This window comes from Anoplopoma fimbria, chromosome 9 (assembly GCF_027596085.1).
Source record: "Anoplopoma fimbria isolate UVic2021 breed Golden Eagle Sablefish chromosome 9, Afim_UVic_2022, whole genome shotgun sequence".
In the NCBI taxonomy this organism is placed as follows: Eukaryota; Metazoa; Chordata; class Actinopteri; order Perciformes; family Anoplopomatidae; genus Anoplopoma; species Anoplopoma fimbria.
In genome coordinates this window covers 11,418,810-11,439,776 of record NC_072457.1, presented here as the reverse complement: position 1 = coordinate 11,439,776, position 20,967 = coordinate 11,418,810, and the positions used below count along the sequence as shown (strand labels likewise).

At 40.7% G+C, this 20,967-nt stretch overlaps 3 protein-coding genes across 5 annotated transcripts in view; 1 reads left to right on the top strand and 2 right to left on the bottom strand.

Moving 5' to 3' along the window:
• gstcd (glutathione S-transferase, C-terminal domain containing) overlaps window positions 1-3,291 on the bottom strand; it is a 49,498-nt gene extending 46,207 nt beyond the window's left edge. Inside the window, exons 1-4 of one of the 2 annotated variants that reach the window (XM_054603827.1) lie at window positions 3,113-3,291; window positions 2,874-2,980; window positions 2,310-2,737; window positions 754-1,212 (exon numbers count right to left, since the gene is read on the bottom strand). In XM_054603827.1, the coding sequence (XP_054459802.1) occupies window positions 754-1,212; window positions 2,310-2,737; window positions 2,874-2,980; window positions 3,113-3,225 (1,107 nt within the window). In that variant the 5' untranslated portion in view covers window positions 3,226-3,291. Of the gene's footprint in view, window positions 1-753; window positions 1,213-2,309; window positions 2,738-2,844; window positions 3,011-3,112 lie in introns of those variants that run through there. The other variant, XM_054603828.1, reaches the window with a different exon arrangement.
• On the top strand, window positions 3,204-7,585 carry ints12 (integrator complex subunit 12). The gene is made up of 7 exons (XM_054603829.1): window positions 3,204-3,291; window positions 4,569-4,733; window positions 4,849-5,010; window positions 5,426-5,607; window positions 5,778-5,937; window positions 6,086-6,229; window positions 6,780-7,585. The coding sequence occupies exons 2-7, from the start codon at window positions 4,578-4,580 to the stop codon at window positions 7,335-7,337; spliced, it is 1,362 nt and encodes a 453-aa protein (XP_054459804.1). The 5' UTR covers window positions 3,204-3,291; window positions 4,569-4,577; the 3' UTR covers window positions 7,338-7,585.
• Window positions 7,586-7,606: 21 nt separating this feature from the next.
• On the bottom strand, window positions 7,607-20,737 carry arhgef38 (Rho guanine nucleotide exchange factor (GEF) 38). 2 transcript variants are annotated; one of them, XM_054603825.1, is made up of 14 exons: window positions 20,285-20,723; window positions 15,794-15,978; window positions 14,542-14,659; window positions 14,320-14,467; window positions 14,178-14,195; window positions 13,816-14,015; window positions 13,529-13,662; window positions 13,165-13,269; window positions 12,953-13,057; window positions 11,666-12,037; window positions 11,446-11,583; window positions 10,734-10,935; window positions 9,169-9,452; window positions 7,607-8,295 (listed from the first exon to the last, which is right to left on the bottom strand). In XM_054603825.1, the coding sequence occupies exons 1-14, from the start codon at window positions 20,499-20,501 to the stop codon at window positions 8,113-8,115; spliced, it is 2,409 nt and encodes an 802-aa protein (XP_054459800.1). In that variant the 5' UTR covers window positions 20,502-20,723; the 3' UTR covers window positions 7,607-8,112. The 2 variants fall into 2 exon arrangements, with proteins under 2 accessions (XP_054459800.1, XP_054459801.1); XM_054603826.1 differs by lacking the exons at window positions 7,607-8,295; window positions 9,169-9,452; window positions 10,734-10,935; ... (5 more) ...; window positions 13,816-14,015; window positions 14,178-14,195 and having other exon boundaries at window positions 14,316-14,467; window positions 20,285-20,737.
• Window positions 20,738-20,967: the final 230 nt, after the last annotated feature.

The window sequence follows — 20,967 nt, the reverse complement described above, 5'->3', positions numbered from 1 at the left end:
AAACTATGTAATCTTTCTTTGTTATGAATATTCAGAAAAGGCATTATGCCAATTTTCTTTTGTGTTATGAGTTTTAAGGTCAATATAAACACCCACCAATTCTTGATCCGTTGCAGAGAAGAAAAAAAAAAAATCTTTCCCAAAGGAAAGTCATTGAAATGCATTTCAACCTGCTGCATTTGAATAGAAATCCTACCATACACTGTTATCACTCTTTGCCAGGTGGCTCTAGACCACCTTTGAGAGCACAACCTGTGCCAGGTCTGATACAGCGAGTCTTCTTAACTCAAGTTTCTGCCTGGATGGATCTGAAAGGAGCTGGGTGTACTGCCTGCTCACCTTGACCAGAGTGTTAAAACCATAAGTCCTCCACAATTTGACCAGTCATCATAATACAGACGAGTCAGTAAATACATGTATGGCGCCATCTATACGAGGTGACATCAGACTTAAGTCATGTGTGCTACTGTTTATGTTGAAACAAAGCATGGCCTCATTTCATTGCTCACAGCACAATAATGGGTATATTGCTTACAGTAAATTAGTAAAGTTCACAGTGTGTCATGCATGAAAAGTACAAGGCCTATAGAGGAAATATAGCCATGCCATTATATCATAATAACGTTTTTTGATGTGTATTCATGGATTTTAATTAGGCAATAACTTAAGGCAGTAATAAGACCAGGATTCTTAGTCACAATGGTTCATTACTGACGACACTGAAACATGAATCATAAACTCCCAGGCCCTTACCAAGTAGTGATAAATGCACGGCAGCAGCACCACATCAGTCAGAGTGAAGTACAGTCCTTCTGCAAACACATGCTCCAGCGGAGGTAGGTCTGTGGTCTTCACTTTCCTGATCTCAGAGTTCTCTCTGGTGGTCAAGGTTGGAACTGAATCCACGGACAGCTTGGCCAGAGCCGCCCTGAGCTCAAGTCCGTCACTGACCTGAGGTGGTTGTCCCGGCTTGGATTCAGTGTCTGAGTTCCCTTTGCCTTCAGGGGACTCATTCTTTTTATTCTGTCTCTGCTCTTGGAGTTTCTGTCTCCGTATCTTGTCATCATTGTGGACTTTGACAGGCTCCGCTAGCCTGCGCTCTAGGGTGATGATGGAAAGAGGCAGCTGCTGATATTGATTTGTGGGATTTTTGAGGTGTTCTTCAACAGCAGAAGGTATTCCAATTTCACACAGTCTGGTCCACTTACTCACCTGACAGCAAGGAAAGAAAAATGTTTAAGGTCAAATACAAAGCTAAAAAGCTAAACATAGAACGACATTGGTTAACTGTTTATTATTCTGATATGTTATATTCTACAAAAATATCATATTATATTCTATCAGTCTAAGTGTAATGATGCTGACCCTTCAACCAAACCCTAATCAAAATGCTGTAAAAGTAAATCGACCCTGGTCATAGTAAGTCGTCATTATAGTAAAATAAAAGTAAAAACTAATTTGGACTAAAAGCTTTGCTAGACCATGTAAAATAAGAAAAGTTTATCCAATGAGGGCTTGAAGTTTCATCAATTTAGGAATTAGTACAGTATTGAGAACCACTGATGACTTTAACCCACAATCAACTGAACAACAATGACAATGCTTTATTTTGAAGGTGCATATTTAACGTCTCCAATGAAGTTACTGATGTAACGATGTTACTATGAACTCAACTGTACCATAAGTTGTGGGGCAACTATTTGTGTTTTGTTAGATGCACCAGTTTATAAGACTTTGTAGAATTCCAGAGGAATTTCCTTGAATTACCTACTCCATTGAAACCCAACTAAATTTATTTTCAATTTTCATTAATTGCATGCTGACCTGCAGTGCACTGACTAAAAGACTGGGTTGTATGAGCAAATAATTAATATTATAATTAATTATTTGGAAGTAAATTGAACACACAATTTTTCCTATGATTTGAACCAAATGATGCCACTTGATGAATTTAATTGTGCATCAGTTCCTTTCAAGGAAATTATTGAACCCATAAAATCAAGTGTTACTGGTATTTTGACAGGCTAACACTGACATAAGCATTATGCCACTATGTACCCTAAATATGTATAGTATAATATGTATATTTGCTCCACACCTGTACAGACTGAGTGATAGAGTCAAAGGGTCAAATCTCCTGCGATTTCATAAATGCCAGGTGCAAAAATGCCCAGGTCTCCCAATAAACTGTAAAGCAGTGCTGAAGTTTAAACTTTTTAAAGGTGCCATCTGCATCACAAGTAGGTGAAGTTGTGCTAGAAACCCCCACCATGACTGATTGATTATGTGTGTCCGTGCTTGCCACTAACCTCAGCACAGGCCTTCAAACAGGTCTTCTTGAATCCCAGTAGTGCAATCACATCATTTCTAGAAGGGTCAGCCTCCAGGGTCTTGTTGATGATATGCCTCAGCACCACCGCCAGCCCTGCCCTGCAGAGCATCCCAGTATCATCCAAAACAGCAGGGAGACGGCAGCCCCTCACCAACTGGGGCAGATCCTCCAACTGAATATCAGACACTTCCAAACCCTCTGGCAGGTGACTCCCCAGTGACTGGGAGCTGGCATGTTTGGTGAAGACAAGGGAAACTTTGAAGGACTTGCACTCGCAGTAGGAGAGGAGAAACAGGGCGATGGAGGTGTGCAGAGGAAGACGAGGCTCATCATTGTGGGAACAAACCTCTAGAAAGAGAGAGGGATGCTGTTGCTTTACCTCAGTGGGCTTCATCTTCAATAGTACTGTGGAGAAAAAATGGAAATGTGTTTTCATGTGTCTTTTCATGTAACAAGTGAGCTGAAACACAAAGTAAGATCCGGCTCATGGAAGGATATTAATAGATACTTACAACAGCTTCAGTAATGCAGATATACACACCGGTAATTTGACTAAAAGCACGTTGTTGTGGTACACGCTTCCTGTTCCAAGCTTCTTCTTCTTTCCTTGTGTTAAAGCTAAACGAGCTCCACAGCGCCACCTGCTGTCTGATAGCGACACGTACAAATCAATACTGATGGCAAATTATAAACGTACATTTAAATTACTTTAAAACATAGGTAATATATCAAATTAAATATTAAATTAAACAGAGTGTATATTTATGGTATATTTTTTACCCAAGGTTCCGAGCGACTAGACTCCGGACATATTTAACGGTTGCACGGGGATACGACGGAGGCTTTATACAGGTAACACACATCCATGCGAAGGCTGTTCCCCGGCTTCTCATCTAGGAAGTGTTCAACCCTTAACGTTAAAACGAAACCAGCTGGTTTGATAAGCAGCAGACTGTGAGGTAACGTAATCAAACTGAAAAATGTAACTGGTTTTATAACTGAAAGATGACAGGAAAGGTAACTTTAGCTACTGTGGCCATGGTGCTCTGTGTCTGGTTCGTCCTTACAGCGTCACAGAGCAACCAATGAGGTCCTTGTTATGGTATAGGATGGTATGGATGTCACAGTGGCGAAGTTTAGTTCCGACCACCCTGTTCAGCACACAGTTATAGATTAAGCATCAGACTGAACACCTGAACGATACTGATCGATCTGTATTGTTTGGTTGAGCGGGGTTGGGTTATTTCTGCCCTCCTCTCCTCTGACTTCACTTTGTATAATCGCATCTTCATCATTTATGATTATGTCTAAAAGTGCAAAAGTGTTAAAACATTGATTGCATATGATACACGAAATGGGTGGGACTAGGATGAGATGAAGGAAAAACTGAAATTATTAACAGAACTATTTTAATCATTTTAAATATTAAATGTGGATAGAAGGTGTTTGTTTTTGATGTTAATAGTTAAATCTAATTCAATTCAATTCAGTTTATTTTGTATAGCCCAGAATCACAAATTACAAATTTGCCTCAGAGGGCTTTACAATCTGTACACATGCGACATCCTCTGTCCTTCCCTCACATCGGCACAGGAAAAACTCCCCTAAAAAACCCCTTTAACAGGGAGAAAAAGGAAGAAACCTACAGGAGAGCGACAGAGGAGGGATCCTTCTCCCAGGATGGACAGAATGCAATAGATGTCATGTGTACAGAATGAACAGCATAATAGAGATACACATTCAATGTATATGACATAAATTATTCATATAATAGGAGTAGTAAGCAGAGTAACGAAGGAAAAAATTAAGACTGCTTATAATAACAGCAGCAATTATTATAGTAGAATTATAATTAATATAGCTGAATGTGAGAATGAACCTGAAAAAGCAGATGATTCCAGTTAGGAGGCTGTAGATGAAAAACACATTTAGTTTAAAACCGTGGTACAGTGTTGTATTACCTCTAGCAAAGATCTGTAGAGATTTAAGCCCTTGCAATGATTGAATAGATATTTTGTTCTTGGAATCGATCTACTATTTTACTGTACTATGTCTGTATTTAATCCCGAAGCTCTTAGCAAAGACTAATGTCAATCCAAGTTAACACTACTGTTTTGTCTTTTTATATTTAAAAAAAATTTGTTTAACATAACTTGTGTTCCTTAGCAATGTTATTTGATAAATTTGTACTGAAGCTTAAAGAGCTGAATTTTTTTTTTTTTTTTATGATCCCCAGTGTTGAGCCATGGCTGGACCTGTCAGTCTGGAGCTGGATCCAATCTTCCTAAAGGGACTGAGTTACCTACACTCCAAGAGTAAAGACTCTGCTGAGAAACTCAAAGCTTTACTAGATGAGTCCCTTTCAAGAGGAAGTGACTCGTCTTACCGTTCGTTACAAAAAGTAAGGAATTCATCAGGTTTTTATAATTATTATTGTTCATTTCTCTGTCAATTTTAGGTATTTAATTTAAACAACTGAATGCCAAATACTCTGTCTTATCATTGTTTATCCTCAGGATATAGAGGTGTCCAAGGGATCTGTGTCAAAACTGAGCTTAAGTAAACAGGACTCCAAGTCCTCCTCAAGTTCCTCATCCTCCAGCAGCAGCAGCAGTAGCAGCAGCAAATCCAGCTCGGAAAAAAGCAAGAAAGAGCCAGAGAAAAGACCTGCAGAGAAGGTACGGAATAAATACATTCTCAGAAATAAACCAAAAAACAACATACAAATATTTTTGTGTTTTTGAGGCTACATTGAACATTGTTTTGCATTTCTTTTTACAACTTTGTTCCAGTCTTGCTTTACTGCCTGTGAACACATGTTCAATTGTCTACATGTATATTTCTGTCAATTTAGAACAAGGAGAAAATTATTATTATTTTATTTTTTTGATTTTTGATTTTTAGGTTTCTTTTAGACTTACTACCTATTGCAGAGCTGCACTCTTAGGCAAGAAAGATTAAACAGATCCATACAGTTAGTGAGAGAGTACAATAATCAATAAGATGGATATAAATTGACAATGTTGTTACTCATGGCATTGATGTCAACATGCATTGTCCAAACGGAACTCTTTCTGTCTTACTGACAAACAGGTCAGGGTTGAATTGGTTGAGGTGGAACCTCCCAAAAAGCCTCGTTTGGAGAAACCGGAGAATCGCTCTTCTCCAATCACCGTTCAGACGAGCAAAGACCTTCTGCCAAACATAAACGATTACGATGAGACCAATGCTGATGACTTTGCCATGGAAATGGGCCTGGCTTGCGTGGTTTGCAGGTACATCTTAATTATTAGCAAATAAATTAAATGTAGTTTTTCTCTAATTTGTGAGCTTCCAGATGTTGGTATTCATTCAAATCTAATAATTGATATGAGTTCTACTCAATCTTTGAGATAGAAAGGTAAACTTTGGTACTAACCTACAATATGCTTTTCCATTTCCTAAGACAAATGACAGTGACCATGGGAAACCAGTTGGTTGAGTGCCAGGAGTGCCATAATCTGTACCACCAGGATTGTCACAAGCCCCAAGTGACAGACAAAGAAGTGAACGATCCACGGCTTGTATGGTATTGTGCCCGTTGCACCAGGCAAATGAAACGTATGGTGAGGAAAACAAATTATAACCAGTCTTTGTATGTATCTTTCAGTGCATCATCATGGATTATGTGACTAATCAGTGTATAGTCATGTTAGTAGTTTCAGTATTGGTATTGCTTCTGTCTAAAACTAACTATATTTGTTTGTCCACAAGGCCCAGAAACCTCCACAGAAGCCATCACCTGCTTCTGCATCATCAGCGCCTGTTGTCAAAGACACACTGGTGAAAAAGACAGAGCTTAAAACCAAGCCTGACACGACCAGCACATTCCAAGCCTTCAAAAGAACAGAATTGAAGGTTTGTTTTATGGCTGTATGCTGCCTTTTTTGATCCACGATAATATGTGCTTCCTGAAGGGATACTGAATCCTTTTTCAGTATCCCTGAATCCTTTTTCAGTATGCCTTCAGTTGTTACTGGTTGCTAGTAAATGGACTCTCTAGTCTTCCAATCACTCAAAATGCTCACGCACGATGTCAGAGGCTGCCATACAAGGTGCAAAACTGCTCATCAGGATGTAAGCTAATGGTCACAGCCTTCGGGAGCCATGTCGGGTTCAGTATCTTGCCCAAAGACACTTTGACATTTGTGCAAACGGCTCTAAAAGGAAGTCTACATAAATCCCTGCTGAGGAAACTAAGCAGAAAGTAGACTTTAGATCACTGACAGCTGTTGCCAAGGCAGTGTTGGAGTTGCATAGTATGCAGTATCATTTCTCCATAGGGAATGGGTTCAAAACCTCAATCTCAAAACTTTAAAACTTATTATTGAAATATAACTATGACATTTTAGGCTCTGTTAAACTTGTGTTGCACTGTGATAATTGTGGTATCTATTTATAATTTCAGGCATCCACAACATCAGCCAATCCCCCCAGCAGCAACACCAACTCCTCAGCCAGCGGCCTTACAGGCTGGGCTGCATTCGGCGCCAAGACGAGCCCAGCTCTAGCTGCCAGCTCCAAACTAGGTTCCTCAGGCCCGAGTGGGAGTCACAAGACCTTGACAGCTCCCTCTGGCCAAAAACCTGTCGGGCTGTCTGGGCTTGCAGGAGCCAAGTCAGGACTTGGGAGTGCAAAGATACCCGGGAGCAGCAACGGAAACGGCTCTAGCCAGGTGCCTCTAAAACCTCCTCCACCACTGACTCTGGGTAAGCAGCCTCTGAACCGTTCATCGAGCGGTGAAAACCAAAGCAAAGGGCCCGCTGCATCAGGGGCCGGCTCCCCGAGCGGCTCAAGTGGAGGAGGGAATGGAGGCAATAACGGAGGAGGTAACGGGAACAATGGGAATGGGTCAAAGGCTGCTCTGGGAGACAAAGCACCAACGTCCCAGGAGTCCCAGCTCAACGCCATGAAACGGTTGCAACTGGTGAAGAAGAAAGCAGCGCAGAAAAAGCTGAAGAAATGAGTAGAGGGAAACAACGAGGGGGAGGAAGTGTGAGGGAGTAGAAAAATATACGTGGAAGTAGTGCCAGAGCATTGTGTTTGTGTTAAAAGAGTAACCGTACATGAGTAAAACCATCCAGTCAAATACTTGAATCTTGCTTTGTATAAATGCTGCTGGACTGTGTAACTCGTTCTGTCCTAACAAGTCTAACCGTTGAAAAAGTGTCACTTTTCATCAACAACCATTAAATCTCTTCTTATAAACTGTCACTAGCAATGACTTCATCATTATATTCTGCAGGACAAATGGAGAACGGATCACGTTTATTCATTACGTAATTGTTAAAATATAAATGTTGACATCATAGATTTCTTCATTTCACATTAAATATACATTCTTCATGTATGAATCAGTTCACATACAAAATTAACTTCATTTATAAATCTCTTCATTATCAATATAAACTCACCAACACTGAAGTAAAAAAAGTGCTCGGCACAGTGCCCTGTATTTTCCTTCCATTGTTTGTGTTAATTACAGATTACTGGTTAAATCCCATTGGTGAGCTCTCTTGTTATGATCTTCTGAAGGCAAAGCAGTTTCAACACTTTTGGTATGAGACATATAAGATCTAGTGATACTTTGTGCAATCTTGACTTCCACAATGCAGAAATGTCACATGTTTTACCGTCAGGACTATTACAATTATGTATGAAAGTGTACGTGAGTTTGTTTAAAAATGCTACAAGTTGGTTTGCTTTTCTTATTGTGATACGGATGAAAACAGTGCCTCTATTTATGCGTAGGACATCCTGCCGAGGTAGTTGGCAGGGACGTATCCCTTCTGTCCGTTGGCCTCAGCTAACCACCAATCCTTATTGCCTCCCAGGTCACAGAACTGAAGGATGCGGACATGCTGGTACTCCTGCAAGGTCAACTCCTGGTCACAGCGTGCTTGAAATGCATAGACGGCATAAAACTGTGGAAAGAGACGAAAATCAGATGTAAACAGGGGCAAATCAAATTGTACAGTTTGAAAAATGTGAAAGCTGTTGTAGTAAGTGTTCTTTTTTGTAAATAGACATTCTTAATTTGCACTGACATCAAATACAATTTAAGTGTATCGTCTTATAAATCCAGAAGGTGGCACTGTTTATCAGCTTTCCATATGGACAGAATGTTACCACCAGTCTTAATTCTAGTTTACGATCTACTGAGCCTTATCAAACTCATGTTCTAAGACAAATAACTGGATAATGTTATGATGAAGATCGTAGTCATAGCAGATGAAGACATGAACGCTAGGAGGACAAAGCCTTTATAGCCAGAGTGACAGCACACAGTCATCATTTCATGTTATTCACCCCATTTAATTTCACTGCAAGCTAAACAGACACAGTGTGCAGCCAAAGCACTTTATGTTACTGGTCCTTATTAATAACACCTCTCAGATTAACAGGTGGACTCTCATATGTGAGGAGGCCCTTATGGCCAGTTTAACTTACATGGCCTGCTGAGCCGTTATGTTATTGTAATTATGAGGTTTATGCAGTGTGTGGTTTGATGTGTTTCAGTTTTGTCCCCTATTTTTTGGATTCCTGATACATTTCAAAGTGCTTCAAATATATGCACATGAGCATGCTTGAGTGAGGCTTGTAGTCTTTCTGCAACTGTTGATTTTGCAAACCCTTGCAAGGAACTTAATCTTCTGGACTTTGACTATTTTCAAGTTGACAACCGAAGCTGATCAAATATGTTTAACCTGTCCCTCATGTCCTAAGTAGTAGCTTAAAATGGCATCCATGTGGTGCAAGAACAGTTCAGAAAAATACACAAAGGCCTCAACACACACCTGCTGAGCATCTGTGTCCACGTTTTCCTCCAGATCATCGAGGCTCTCTGGCTCCCCCTGCAGTCCAGAGAGGGTTGAGCCGCTGTCAGTGGTGTTGAGGTTGAAGCTGCGCAGGCTGCTGCTGCCACTGCCTGACACAAACAGGCTAAGGTCATCAAAGTCCTCGTCCACCATGGCAGGCGGCTGTTGCTGTTGCTGCTCTTTTGCCATCTGGCCTCCCCGCTGGGAGTCCCTCAGAGGGTTGTACTGCTTCAGGAAGGTGGAGTAGACATAGCCCTGTGTACCTAACAGTGACACAAAGGGGCAGCTTGTCAGGATGCCTGACCTCTCTGAGTTCATTTTATAAGGGTTAGTTCAGTCAAATTGCGACAAATAAATTCTCTCTTTCCTCTGGTGTTATCTAGCAATGCAGATAGATTAAATTAGTCCAGGTTTTGAGATATGTATCTCTTAGATATTCCTTATCAGACACATTAAACACTGAAAAATCAACACAGCATCTCGATAATACTGTCAACCATTTTTGTAAAAACTAGATCTTCGGTAGAACTGAGTTTTGATTATTATGATCACCCAGGGAGGTTTTTTATGTAATTGTAATAGGATGGAGACAAAGCTTAGAGACTGATCACAAAAAAAATAGTTCCTCCATTTTGTAATTTGGGTGAACTGACCCTTTAATTGTCTAACAGCAAGGTAAATACAGGGCAAAATGCACTTCATAAGACATTTTCCTTTGTAAATCAAAAAACAGCTTCATAAAAATAAACAAGTTTCATCATGTGTTTAATCAATATGGGACTGCATGTCTGACATTAAGGCTGTAAGAATTTGCATTTGCTTGCACAATCTTACATCCAATGAGTGAACTAAGGAATGTGTAAATGTAGCAAGCATATTCATAGTGTTGATATCAACAGAAGGATGAACAACAACTTCCTGGGAATGCTTCTAATCCCAGAGGAAAAGACAAGTCTGTGAAGACTGTACTTCGTACCAAGAAACATGCACCAGTTTTTTTTTCTCTAGAGCGCATAAAAAAGAACTTGTTATTGCCGAATACAGAGAGGCGTGCAAGCGTCATCTCTCCATCCTTGTTTCCCAATACCCATAGGGAGAGGCTTTGTACTCTAGGCAACACTGCTTACAACACGCTACGGTTTGTTCCAAACAAGACGTCGGGATCTCAAGTGCAAGACGTAGAGGGGAGATAGAGACAAGCTGTGGAATTGGCCTTGTTGAGAGGCAACCATCTCCAGAGGCAGGCAAAGAGGTACCAGCAACCGTGACATCACAGAAGCACCTGGGACTAATTCCTGTGTGCTGACTTGTCAGTGTCAGAAAGTAAAGTTTGGTGTGTCTACACAGCCTCAGTCAAACAAAGGATGCAGGTATATTCACAGAGGAATGTGTGTTACAGGAGACCTATACCAACCGTATACCTGCAGATGATCTGCTGTGATAACTTCATTCACCTTGTGCGTCTTACTAACAGAATGCACAAAGAGCTACCGCTACCCCAGGGGTCTTTGTCCGTACTCACGCACACACATGCACACACTTGCCTCCAGTGTGAACGAGCCAGCGGCTACTGCTGCCTAATGGGTCCGTGCCCTCCAGCAGGCCTACCAGCTCTCCCTCCAGCAGACTGAGGTCCTGCTCCTGGCAGCCGTTACACTTCCTCTTCAGCTGGTAGAGACGGCTCACTGGGTATTCTGCCAGCAGCCAGACTCGCTGTTCCTCAGTTTGATGCTGCACCTCTGGCATCTGGAGGACACAAAGGGTAGTAATTATTTGAAGTGGGTCTGGTGTGTGGGCACAGTTAGGCACATTATTGGTAATCATTGACTGAGATTATTCTAAGGAGGGCGGAAGGTAAAAAGCTCCTGGCGGTCGGGAAAATAGATCCACTCAAATGTCCGAGCACAAGCACACTTTCATATATGCACTGGTGTATATGCAAATGTGTCTACACCTACATACATAGAGATAAATAAGTTTCAGGGGATTGATACCTGGTGGAGCTTTGGGTTTCCAAATGCCCCAGTTAATCACAGCAAGGAGCTGTGCTCTGTGTCTGCCGTTGATAAGACTTATAGCTGCTCATTTATGGCTTGGAATCGGTTCAACAAATTTGGAAAGACAGGAATGTGTGTGACATTTGTTTCAAAATGGAGTCAGTGAGGAGTTTACAGAAACTTAAAGAATAAACCAGAGATCTAACTAGGACAGATTGTAGACTGTAATGTGTTTTCTAGATTATTTCCACTTTCTTACTGCTATTTTCTTGTCTCGTTGTCTCTCAAAGCTGACTTTTCGCTCCATCAACTTCTGTGCATTGTCCTTGACAAAGGTCAGATTGTTCAGCTCATCCATGATGCTGTTCTGCACTTCAGCAATGTTTGACAATGGAGCCTGAAAGAGCGAACAAAACAGTTAGTTTCAATATTTAACAGACAGAAAATGAAAGAGTTTAATTTATGTGTTGGATCCTCACTGGTAGCTGTTGTATGGGTGGGGAACGGAGTAGTATGTTATCCATCAGCCCTCGGAGTAGGGCCACTAGATACACCACACAGTTGGTCAGGATAGTATAGGCGGCCATGTTGAACTTCTGTAACTCCTCCACTAGCAAGGCATTGATAGCTTCATAGTCTCTCCTAGCGGGACCAGGCGGGTCTGACACCAGTGAAGGGGAGGAAGAAGTGGTGGACGTCGTGGAAGAGGATGAAAAAGAAGAAGAGCGCTCCAGGCGGCTGCAGTAATCCAGCAGTTTGTCATAACGCTTCTGGATGAGCTTCTGTGGGGCTGTGAACATGCCCTGCAGGGAGGAGAGGGGGGCGAGGACCAAGCGCTCCATACTGTCTTTCTGCAGCAAGAAGAAAATGAGGCAGGCAAAAGATGAGTAGAGTTTTCCACAATTTCCATTAAATATTCTCTGTACATGTAAACAGGTACTTTAACCGTACTTCTGTGCGTTTTTATATGAATGTTATATATAAATGGTTGGTTTTCACAATGCTGCATGGCTCTAATTGACAATAATTTTCTCCAAAGGGAGACAGAAAAGTACGCCTTGCCATTAACAAGAGCTGCTACAGCTTGATTTGCATGCAGACAAACAAGATGTAGTGATGTTTTTCAGCTTACAGTAATACTTAAGCAGACATTACAGACTCGGTCTATCATGGTGTGGAGCATGTAATGGGTAGTGCTAAACATAAAGTAAAAAGAACATTTTAAAATGTTCTGTTTACTGAAAGCATCTATCAGTTACAGCAGTCATGTTTTCATTATAGGAGACACAATGGATCCTCTTTCGTACAAAATAAGTGTGCTGATTTTCTTCATAGAACACCAATGCCTTTGTATCTATACTTATTTTGTAAAGCTTATTACAGACTTTGGTTTGAGGCTGTGCAACAAAACAAATCTTATTCAAAGGTATAGTTATCTCAGAATTGTCAGCATTGCGATCCACAGAGAGAAGAGGGCAGGAAAGAAAAGGTGGCAGAGTTACTGAGTGACCTAGTAGGAAGGTTAGAGGCACAGAAGAAGAGGATTAATATAAAGGACAGAAGACAGGTAAATGTGGGCAAAGTGACAGATGACTCACAGTTGGAGGGTGAATGGGAGGTCATGTGGGAACAGGAGGCAAAGCAAGGACAGACACACATATAGACGATTCAGAGAGGGGAGAGACAAGTTTTAAAGTAAACTAAGCCCTGAATAAAACTAATAAAATCGTTGTTGTTGTTGTGATAGGAAAACAGCCATATCTTACATAGTGCTTATAGGGGTCATTTCCATTAATGTCTGAAGAGCCGTTTGGATCCTTGATGATGTCCTCCATGTCCTGGACATTCTGAACAGCTACAGACACCATCTCCTGAGCAGACATCAAGCAAAAAAGTCAGAGAAAGTTAACATTAATATTCCAAACCATTCAAACACACAAACTTTGCAGCAGGACACATTAATACTATATGTACCTACCTGAGTGTGCTGCAGGTACCATTGAACATTCTTGACCAGCTGCCTCACAGCCTTCTCCAGACTTCTGAACAACTTCTCCTCTTTATCAAATATTTCATCTCTCACCTGCAGACAAAAGAGTTTAAACATGCTAAAATAGTAGCTAAATACCAAAGATGCATCTCCCTTGTGCTAGTAACAACTGCATAAAAGCAACAATTTGTATATCAATATTGTACTTTAGGCCAGAAAACTTAACTGTAATTAAACTGTTATGTCAACAAGCCTTTTATTCCACTTTTAACTTTTATTCCATGTACTCATTTTGATATCCGTGAGAGTGAGTAGGTAACTCTAAAACTCTTTTTTGGCCATCGTGTCTTACCTGTGGTTCAACTCCAGTGAGGATCTTGAGATAGCCGGCAAACCTGTCACCTTTCTTCCGGATAGAGTGGATGTTGAACTTGTTTAGTTTTCCCCTCAGTGTGCCTTCATCCTCCAACCTCTTGTACTTCATAACTGAGAATGAAAAGAAACCAAAATTGAAATGGAAGATAATCTACAAAGAACCAGCTTTGTTGTCACATGAGTCAGCAAAATCACCAATTTGCTAAATAAATAGACATCAATGATAAAACACCTCTGTGTGTGTCACTCTAAATGAAATATCACCTATATCTTTGCGTCTCTTGAACTCGTTGATGTTAACATTGATGATCTTGGCTGCAGTGAACGCCTCCTGCAGCGGGTGATAGTCAGGGTGGTCTTCAGGTGTGGCATGCCACAGCTCGCCGAGCAGCAAAGGGTACTTCATGATCCTCTGGACCGGTTTGATGAGCAGTGAACCCATGTCCAGCAAGTTAGGTTTCCCTCTGTGGGAATAAATGTATTATACAGGAATTGACAATGCATGACACCAAAAACATAACCAAAACTGTTAATTCAACACAATAATCAAGATCTATATATTACAATATATCTAATGTAGGATTCAGTATGTTCTGAATACCAATCTCTCATTAAAGGGTACTCACTCTAGGTCGTAGATTTTCCTGTAATTACAAAGACATAGAAGCACAATCATCAATAAAATAAAACACAACGTTAACAATATCAGGAAACTTATAGTGAGATAAGAATATGAGAAAAGATATTTGAGAAACAGACTTGACTTACTTTAGAGCTAATATACATGTGTTGAAATGTTGCTTTATTTCTTCCACTTTCACATAGGATTTGAGTGACATGTTGGCATCATCGTGATGGTAACAGTAAATCTTAAATACATCTTCTAAAGCTCCCTTCGCCTGGATGAATATTTCTCCTTCAAATAAAAAAAAGGACATGAGAACTTTGTCTAAAATAACCAGTGCAGTAAAAGTTCAAATCAGGTATTACCTATGACAACTGCCTCTGGATCAGGCTCAGCGATGGCCTCATGCAGTCTGTTAAGGAGTGCTGCAGATACTTCACACACTGTCTCTGTGTTGGTGAACAACCTGTCTACATCCACAATCTGATGGAGGACAAGGAAATAAAATATTTCATGCAAATTAAACCAAAATCATAATATAAACCAAAATAACCTCATATATAAGCTGACATTTATATTAATTCACCTTTATTTGAATATTCCAGTGCTGATTCCTAAGGCACATAATGTTTGTATTTCATGTTTGTCTCTATGGACAAAAGCTGCTGTGTTATCAACAGCAAATATGATCACATTCTTCACACAAATGTTCAATAAAGGGGTGATTATATCATATATCATGATGCTCTGGAAAAGCAAAACAGGAAGGAGAAGAAACAACCAAAGACTCTAAGGGTCATATAGATAATTAAGTTTACATTAAATGAGTCTCCAGCGACGAGCACACTATACAACTGTCAAACACTAAAGTCCGCTCAAAATGAAGGGATCTCCAATGTCAGGTGAACATTACTTTTTTTATTTTTTTATTTGGACAACAGAGCTTGAGAAAGAGGAGCATGCCACAGTAATTGTACGTGCCCTTGTTTGTTTATGCAAAGGGGGTTGGAGGTAAAATAGCTGCTGCTAGCTTTAGATATTCATGCTATTTATCTAGTTTTGGCAAAGGAATACGATTCCATAACCAATCATTTAAAAATGTTTGCGGCTCAAACTTTATCTCAACATATTTTCAGTTGCAGAAAAAAAACGTGAATACTATGACAGTTTAGAATCTTTCTTTCTGATCAGATCAGATCAGACTAACCTTTTTTCTGTGGTTCAGAGATAAAAAATCTGGAACAGCTACAGTAAATCAGTCCTGTAAAACGTGCTTAATTTCAAAACACTAAGCAGGTTAGATCATTTGTTGTAAAAAACAAAATGTAGTGTGTGAATCAGTTACTGTTATGCTTGGGGTTAATGTTTGAAATAAGGATTATATTGTAAAGTGGGTCAAGATTTACCAAATAGGCAAGTGACACTGTTGAACATCAACTTTTTTCCACAGGCAGCCAGTTGAATATTAACACTGAACTTTATAAATACAAATTTTATCTCAGGAAAAATATACCCATTAAAACACACACATACAATCGTAGTATGTGTCGACGTTTGTGGAGTTAATACCACATTCAGCCTCCAAGATTTTATTGGGAGGTCCTGAATAGCATTTACCTGCAGATTCCGTAGAGGCTGGACCACCTCTCTAATGCACAGCTCCAGGTCTGTGAGGAAGTCCTTCTCAGTCTGCACGAGCTCCTGAATGACCTTTGCCCTTCGGTTCATCTTCCTGAAACGGACCTCCTCCGGGTCCAGTGCTGGAGAGGGGGGTGTGGACAGGTCGTGTGGTGTCATTTTCTCTGAGAAAAGATGACGTTATAGGATTTGTATCAAATAATCAGGTGTTTCGTGGCTGGCCAGTCACATTTTTGTGTACTATGACAGCATATGGCCCAATGAGTCATACGGGTTGATTGAGGACAAAGAAAATTGATGATATTATGAGCATAAACCTACATGCTGCTGTAAATCTGCAAATTCCCCCCCATAACTATGTGTTTGCCAACATTTCAAGCCATCTGTGTGCATTATCTAAAATGCTGGTAAACACCCTCCCCCTGTGGGCTGTGCATGCTTGGAAAAAACCTACATTTATTCTCAAACATCGGCTTGTCGCCTGAGCACCCATCAGTATTTCACGGTGATATAATTATTTTGACTCCAGCGCCAAAAGGCCTCACTTAACATGCCAGTCAGGCTCACTCCTCTTTTTTTTTATATGGCCCTGCTGTCTAATCAGTGTGTGGCTGCGATGTGCTTTGCATTGCAGGCAGGAGTCTCTGTTCAGGGGAAGAGGGATGCTTCCTTGCTGCCTAATCGACGGCACACACCACTTCCTTCTCGGGGGGGGGAGGGCTGCAAGGCTCGTGTCAGGTTACAGAACTAATCGTGCCGCTGATGTAATGCTCCGTCGTGCTCAGGCATTCCATCTGCTCAGGGTGTGCAGTGGGAAGTGGCAGACAATGATGAAGACACACATACATATATTCAAGGACACACACACACTGATACACACAGTCAAGCATGCACACATACAACCACATTTACTACTCATATGCACATATAAAGCATACGATTTGACAGAAGAGGTTCAACTGAGTGTACATAATAAACCAAGACCTGTACAGTATATTTATACACTGTTTGCAAAATAATTCCTATGGTTTATTAGCTGTCTGGGTAATGATTAGTCCAGTCACATGCTTTGTATTCACACCTTGTATGTGCTCTCATAAGTGTGATTCTGGGTTTGGTGCAGATCTCACACGACAAGCAAAGCAGACCAGAAAGTGAGGAAGTTGCACCGTAAAGAAGAACAAGTAGGTCCGGTCTAGGGACATTCTTTTATGCCCCTTTGTTTCCTTATCATTTCATAAATTCTTTTTTTTTTTTTTAAATGCCATAGATGTGTTGCTGTGGGGAAACGGTACAGTAACTAGTGGCTGAAGCTGAGTAGAATGGCTCATGTGTCTCTGGCCAGTGGGCAGTACTTTCTCATGAATGCCACACTGTGCGGATTGCGTTCACGTTGCGTTGACTCCGGCAGAGATCTGATCACATTCTGCTTGCAACACTGCATACAGTGACATGTTACATTTGTATTTTTTTGCCTTGAGACACATGAATTCACCTGCAGAGTTGAATAATCCCCTCTCTGAAAATCTTAACAAAAACTGAGCATTAAGAATTTCTCAAAGGTAATAGTCATTTGAAAGAATATGTTTTTGTATCTTGATACAGATTTCCTTTTAATATCTGATTTAAATGCGTATTGTACAGTTAATCAGTAGAAGCTGCTATACTCTCCTCTCCATTTTCATCTCCACTGAAAGATTGCAGACAATTAAGAACCTGAAATTATATTTTTTTTCTAAATCACAGCTTTCTTCAGTATGTAGCTTCTTTGTCTGTAGTAAACTCAGTGTACACAGCACACACATTCAACTGAACGGTGAAGTCATACAATTTTTCCTCCGAAAGTTAATTATTAACTTAATTATTAACTGATAAGACTTCAAGATATAGTCAAGGTCATCTGTTGTATAAATCTAATGAAAATTTGGAATAATTCCCCGATAAATATATATCCAAGTTTGGCATCAACTTATAAACTATTGGAAATGTTGTGTAATATAAGTATGACATTCATGTCTCAACAGTATCATGAGGTGTCATATGGCTATGTGGGCTTTCAGTGTGAAAAGAGACCCAGGAAACACTGAAAACCTCCACTCATGAGAAAGATCCACTTAACAGATTAGGGGTGAGAAATCATAGTGGCTCATTGGACAGAATAATATTCTATTTTCAATCTGGTTTTCAGCCCTTTTCATAGATCATTACTACCTTTGACACCAACATAGTCTTGCCACTCGACAAAGTCTTAATAAGAAAAGTGACATAAAGATGCTCTTAAAAGCACTTTGAATTTCCAGTGAAAGTTGTACCAGTCACAACTGGCCTTGAAAAAAATTCCCCCGCACCGACACATTCACAATAAAATAAAATATAAAATGTATTGTAGCCTATCTAGACTCAGCAGCAGATCTGTGCTGACTTCTGCTCTGCCAGCATTATGTTTGGTGAGGTATGGTTGCCGACACAGGAGTTCCCATGAAAGTGGATACAGGCTTTTCACTGTTCAGCCCATTGAATGGAATCTAATAGACGGCCCCTGAACAGAATACAAGGCACGGTGTATCACGTATCAGCCAGCAAGAAAAATTACACACCTGACTTCGCCACACAGCAAAGTGCACAATGGGATTTTTATCACCGAGAATACCGAGAATATATTTGAATAATATGCTGAAATGGAAGAAAGCCTGACTTTGTCTACAAAAACTATTCACTTAAATAATCAATTTAAATAAAGTTGGACATTTTTCTTATTAATATATTATTAATATATTATCATTATTATTATTATTATTATTAATAATTGTATGTTAACATTCATTGTGTCTATTTGGCAAACAAGCTAAATAATTCCCCAAAAGTCTCAAGGTGACGCACACACTCGCACACACAAGGTGAGAAAGAGTTCAGTCCTCATAGGTTACAAACCCACGTCAAAGTAACCTGCTCCATGCATTATTTTCAGATAAATACATATGAATATTTTGTTTAGTACTGTCTCTTCATGTCAATTTTGCGCTGGTTAATCATTGTCAGAACTATTAGATTTAGTTACTGTAAATAATTAGACATAGTGATGTCATGTTTCCATGGTTCCGTGGCTTGCCCAACCTGTCTGACAAGCAGATGAGATTGCTGTCGAGCAGCAACTCACATGTTTCCTCTTTCAGTGAAGTCATCAGTCTGTCAATATTTGCGAGGGTAATACCACTGTAAATATGTAATGCAGCTTGTCAGCTGTGAGGCTAAAGTCGAACAGGGCGGGAGATTGGTTTACTAAAAACAACCCAATGTTATTTGACAACCCTGCCTGCCATTATGCAGGTTGGTCAGGAAAACAGAAAGTGCAAAGGAGAAGAGAGTGTCTCCATTTCATGTAAACAGAGCAGATGCTGATAAGGCAAGTGTGTGTGTGCTTGTGAAAGCTATCTTATCAGTGCAACACCAAGTGAGAAGTAGGTTATATGCTATTTTAAACAAGGTGCCACCAGCTATTTTGGCGTGAGATGTGTAATGTTCACAGGAAAGGAAACGCAGGAACAAGTGGCACAGGAAAGCCAACATACTTATGCTAATCTTTAATAGTAACCCCCTGCTGACAGAGTGATGTCAGTCATTTTGCTTGAAGTGCAGCATTCCCAGTCACTGAGTGCACTCTAAGGACAGTTGAAGCCAGTTTTTTTTTCCTGAGATGTGGACATGTGTGTGTCAGTGAAAAGGATTAGGTCAGTAGTTGTGATGAGGCAACATACAGCTGGATTAACGATTTGTTGTTATCACAACTAATTCTCCTTTCTTTTATTCTTAACTACAATCAATGCAAATTGTTTTGTTATATTCAAAATAAACCGAACTGTCGGACCAATCGTCCGCCATCACTTGTAGCTCGTTCGATTAAACTTGGTAATGAACATTAATCTGAACATCCGTCCTCACACGTCACTGCTGTCTAGGTCTTGTTTACCAGCTGGTCTGGAACACTTTTAAAGCCACTCCTCTGTGCCTGAGTTTGGAGCACAGTTTGCATATGTGGCTGGATCCCTGTGGGAGTATCTCCTGCTCAACACATAGTAACACAACAGGTGCCCAGTATTCAGAGCAGTAGAGCAGGGCCTAATCTATGGGCATCGCTGACACTGTTGTTAGCTGGGATAATTGAATAAATGTATGCATGAAGGTGTTTTCGTACCGTCTACATCTGTATATCTGAATGTTTCTCTGAACGAGTTGTGAAAACAAACATCCCTCTGTTGTGAATGAGTGTGATGAATGTTTGCCCTTAAGCCACAAATTCTGCTCTTACAGACAATATTTAATGGACAAATTTGTCCAAAAGTTATCCTAAGTTTGTCATCAACCAGTTTGCAAAGTAAAGAGTTGAGAGACTTTTCACACTGAGTGTTGGCTCACGTGTGTTTAGATTGTCGCCATAGTTTTGACCCCCAGGGAGGTCATTAGGTGGTGTACCTTTAAGTTTAGCGCTGTACTCCGTCTTGTCAGACTGACTCCTCCTCACCAGCGTCCCCAGGTTGAAGTCCCCTTTGGCCGAGTCCTCAGCCACAATAGTGTCCGTCTTTCTCCTCTCCAGGTAACGCAGGAACACGGGCCGGTTCCTCCTCTTTATCACTTTCTCCTTCTCTTTTTCCTTCTCCTTCTCACCCCCGCTGGCCTCGTTGGGATCCATGGTGAGGCCGTCAGCGTCCTCTTTCAGAGCAGTCAAGGAGAAAAGAAGGGGAAGAGAAAGGGACAGGAAGAGGGAGAAAGAAACAGAGAGAGAGAGAGAGGGAGAGCCTGGGAAGTGCAACAGGTGCAGTGTTCACTATGCACTGACTGTCAGCTCTGCACAGGTAATCTAGCTCCTCCCTGCCTACCTGTCATGAGAGCCATGTGGCCACACCTCCCCACTGCTCTGCTATGCTTCTTCCCTCTTCTGTTACACCGTGAATCCATCCAGACCTCTCAGGTCACCTGTTATGGGTCTGCCCACTGTCCCCAGAGTCACAACTGAACACGGAGAATCAGCATTCAGTTTTAATGAACCATATATCTGGAACAAACTCCCAGAAAACTCCACGTCGGGTTCAACTCTCATTTCTTTAAAACAAGGCTGAAGACTTTTCTGTTTGCTGCTCCCCTTTATTAGATAAGGT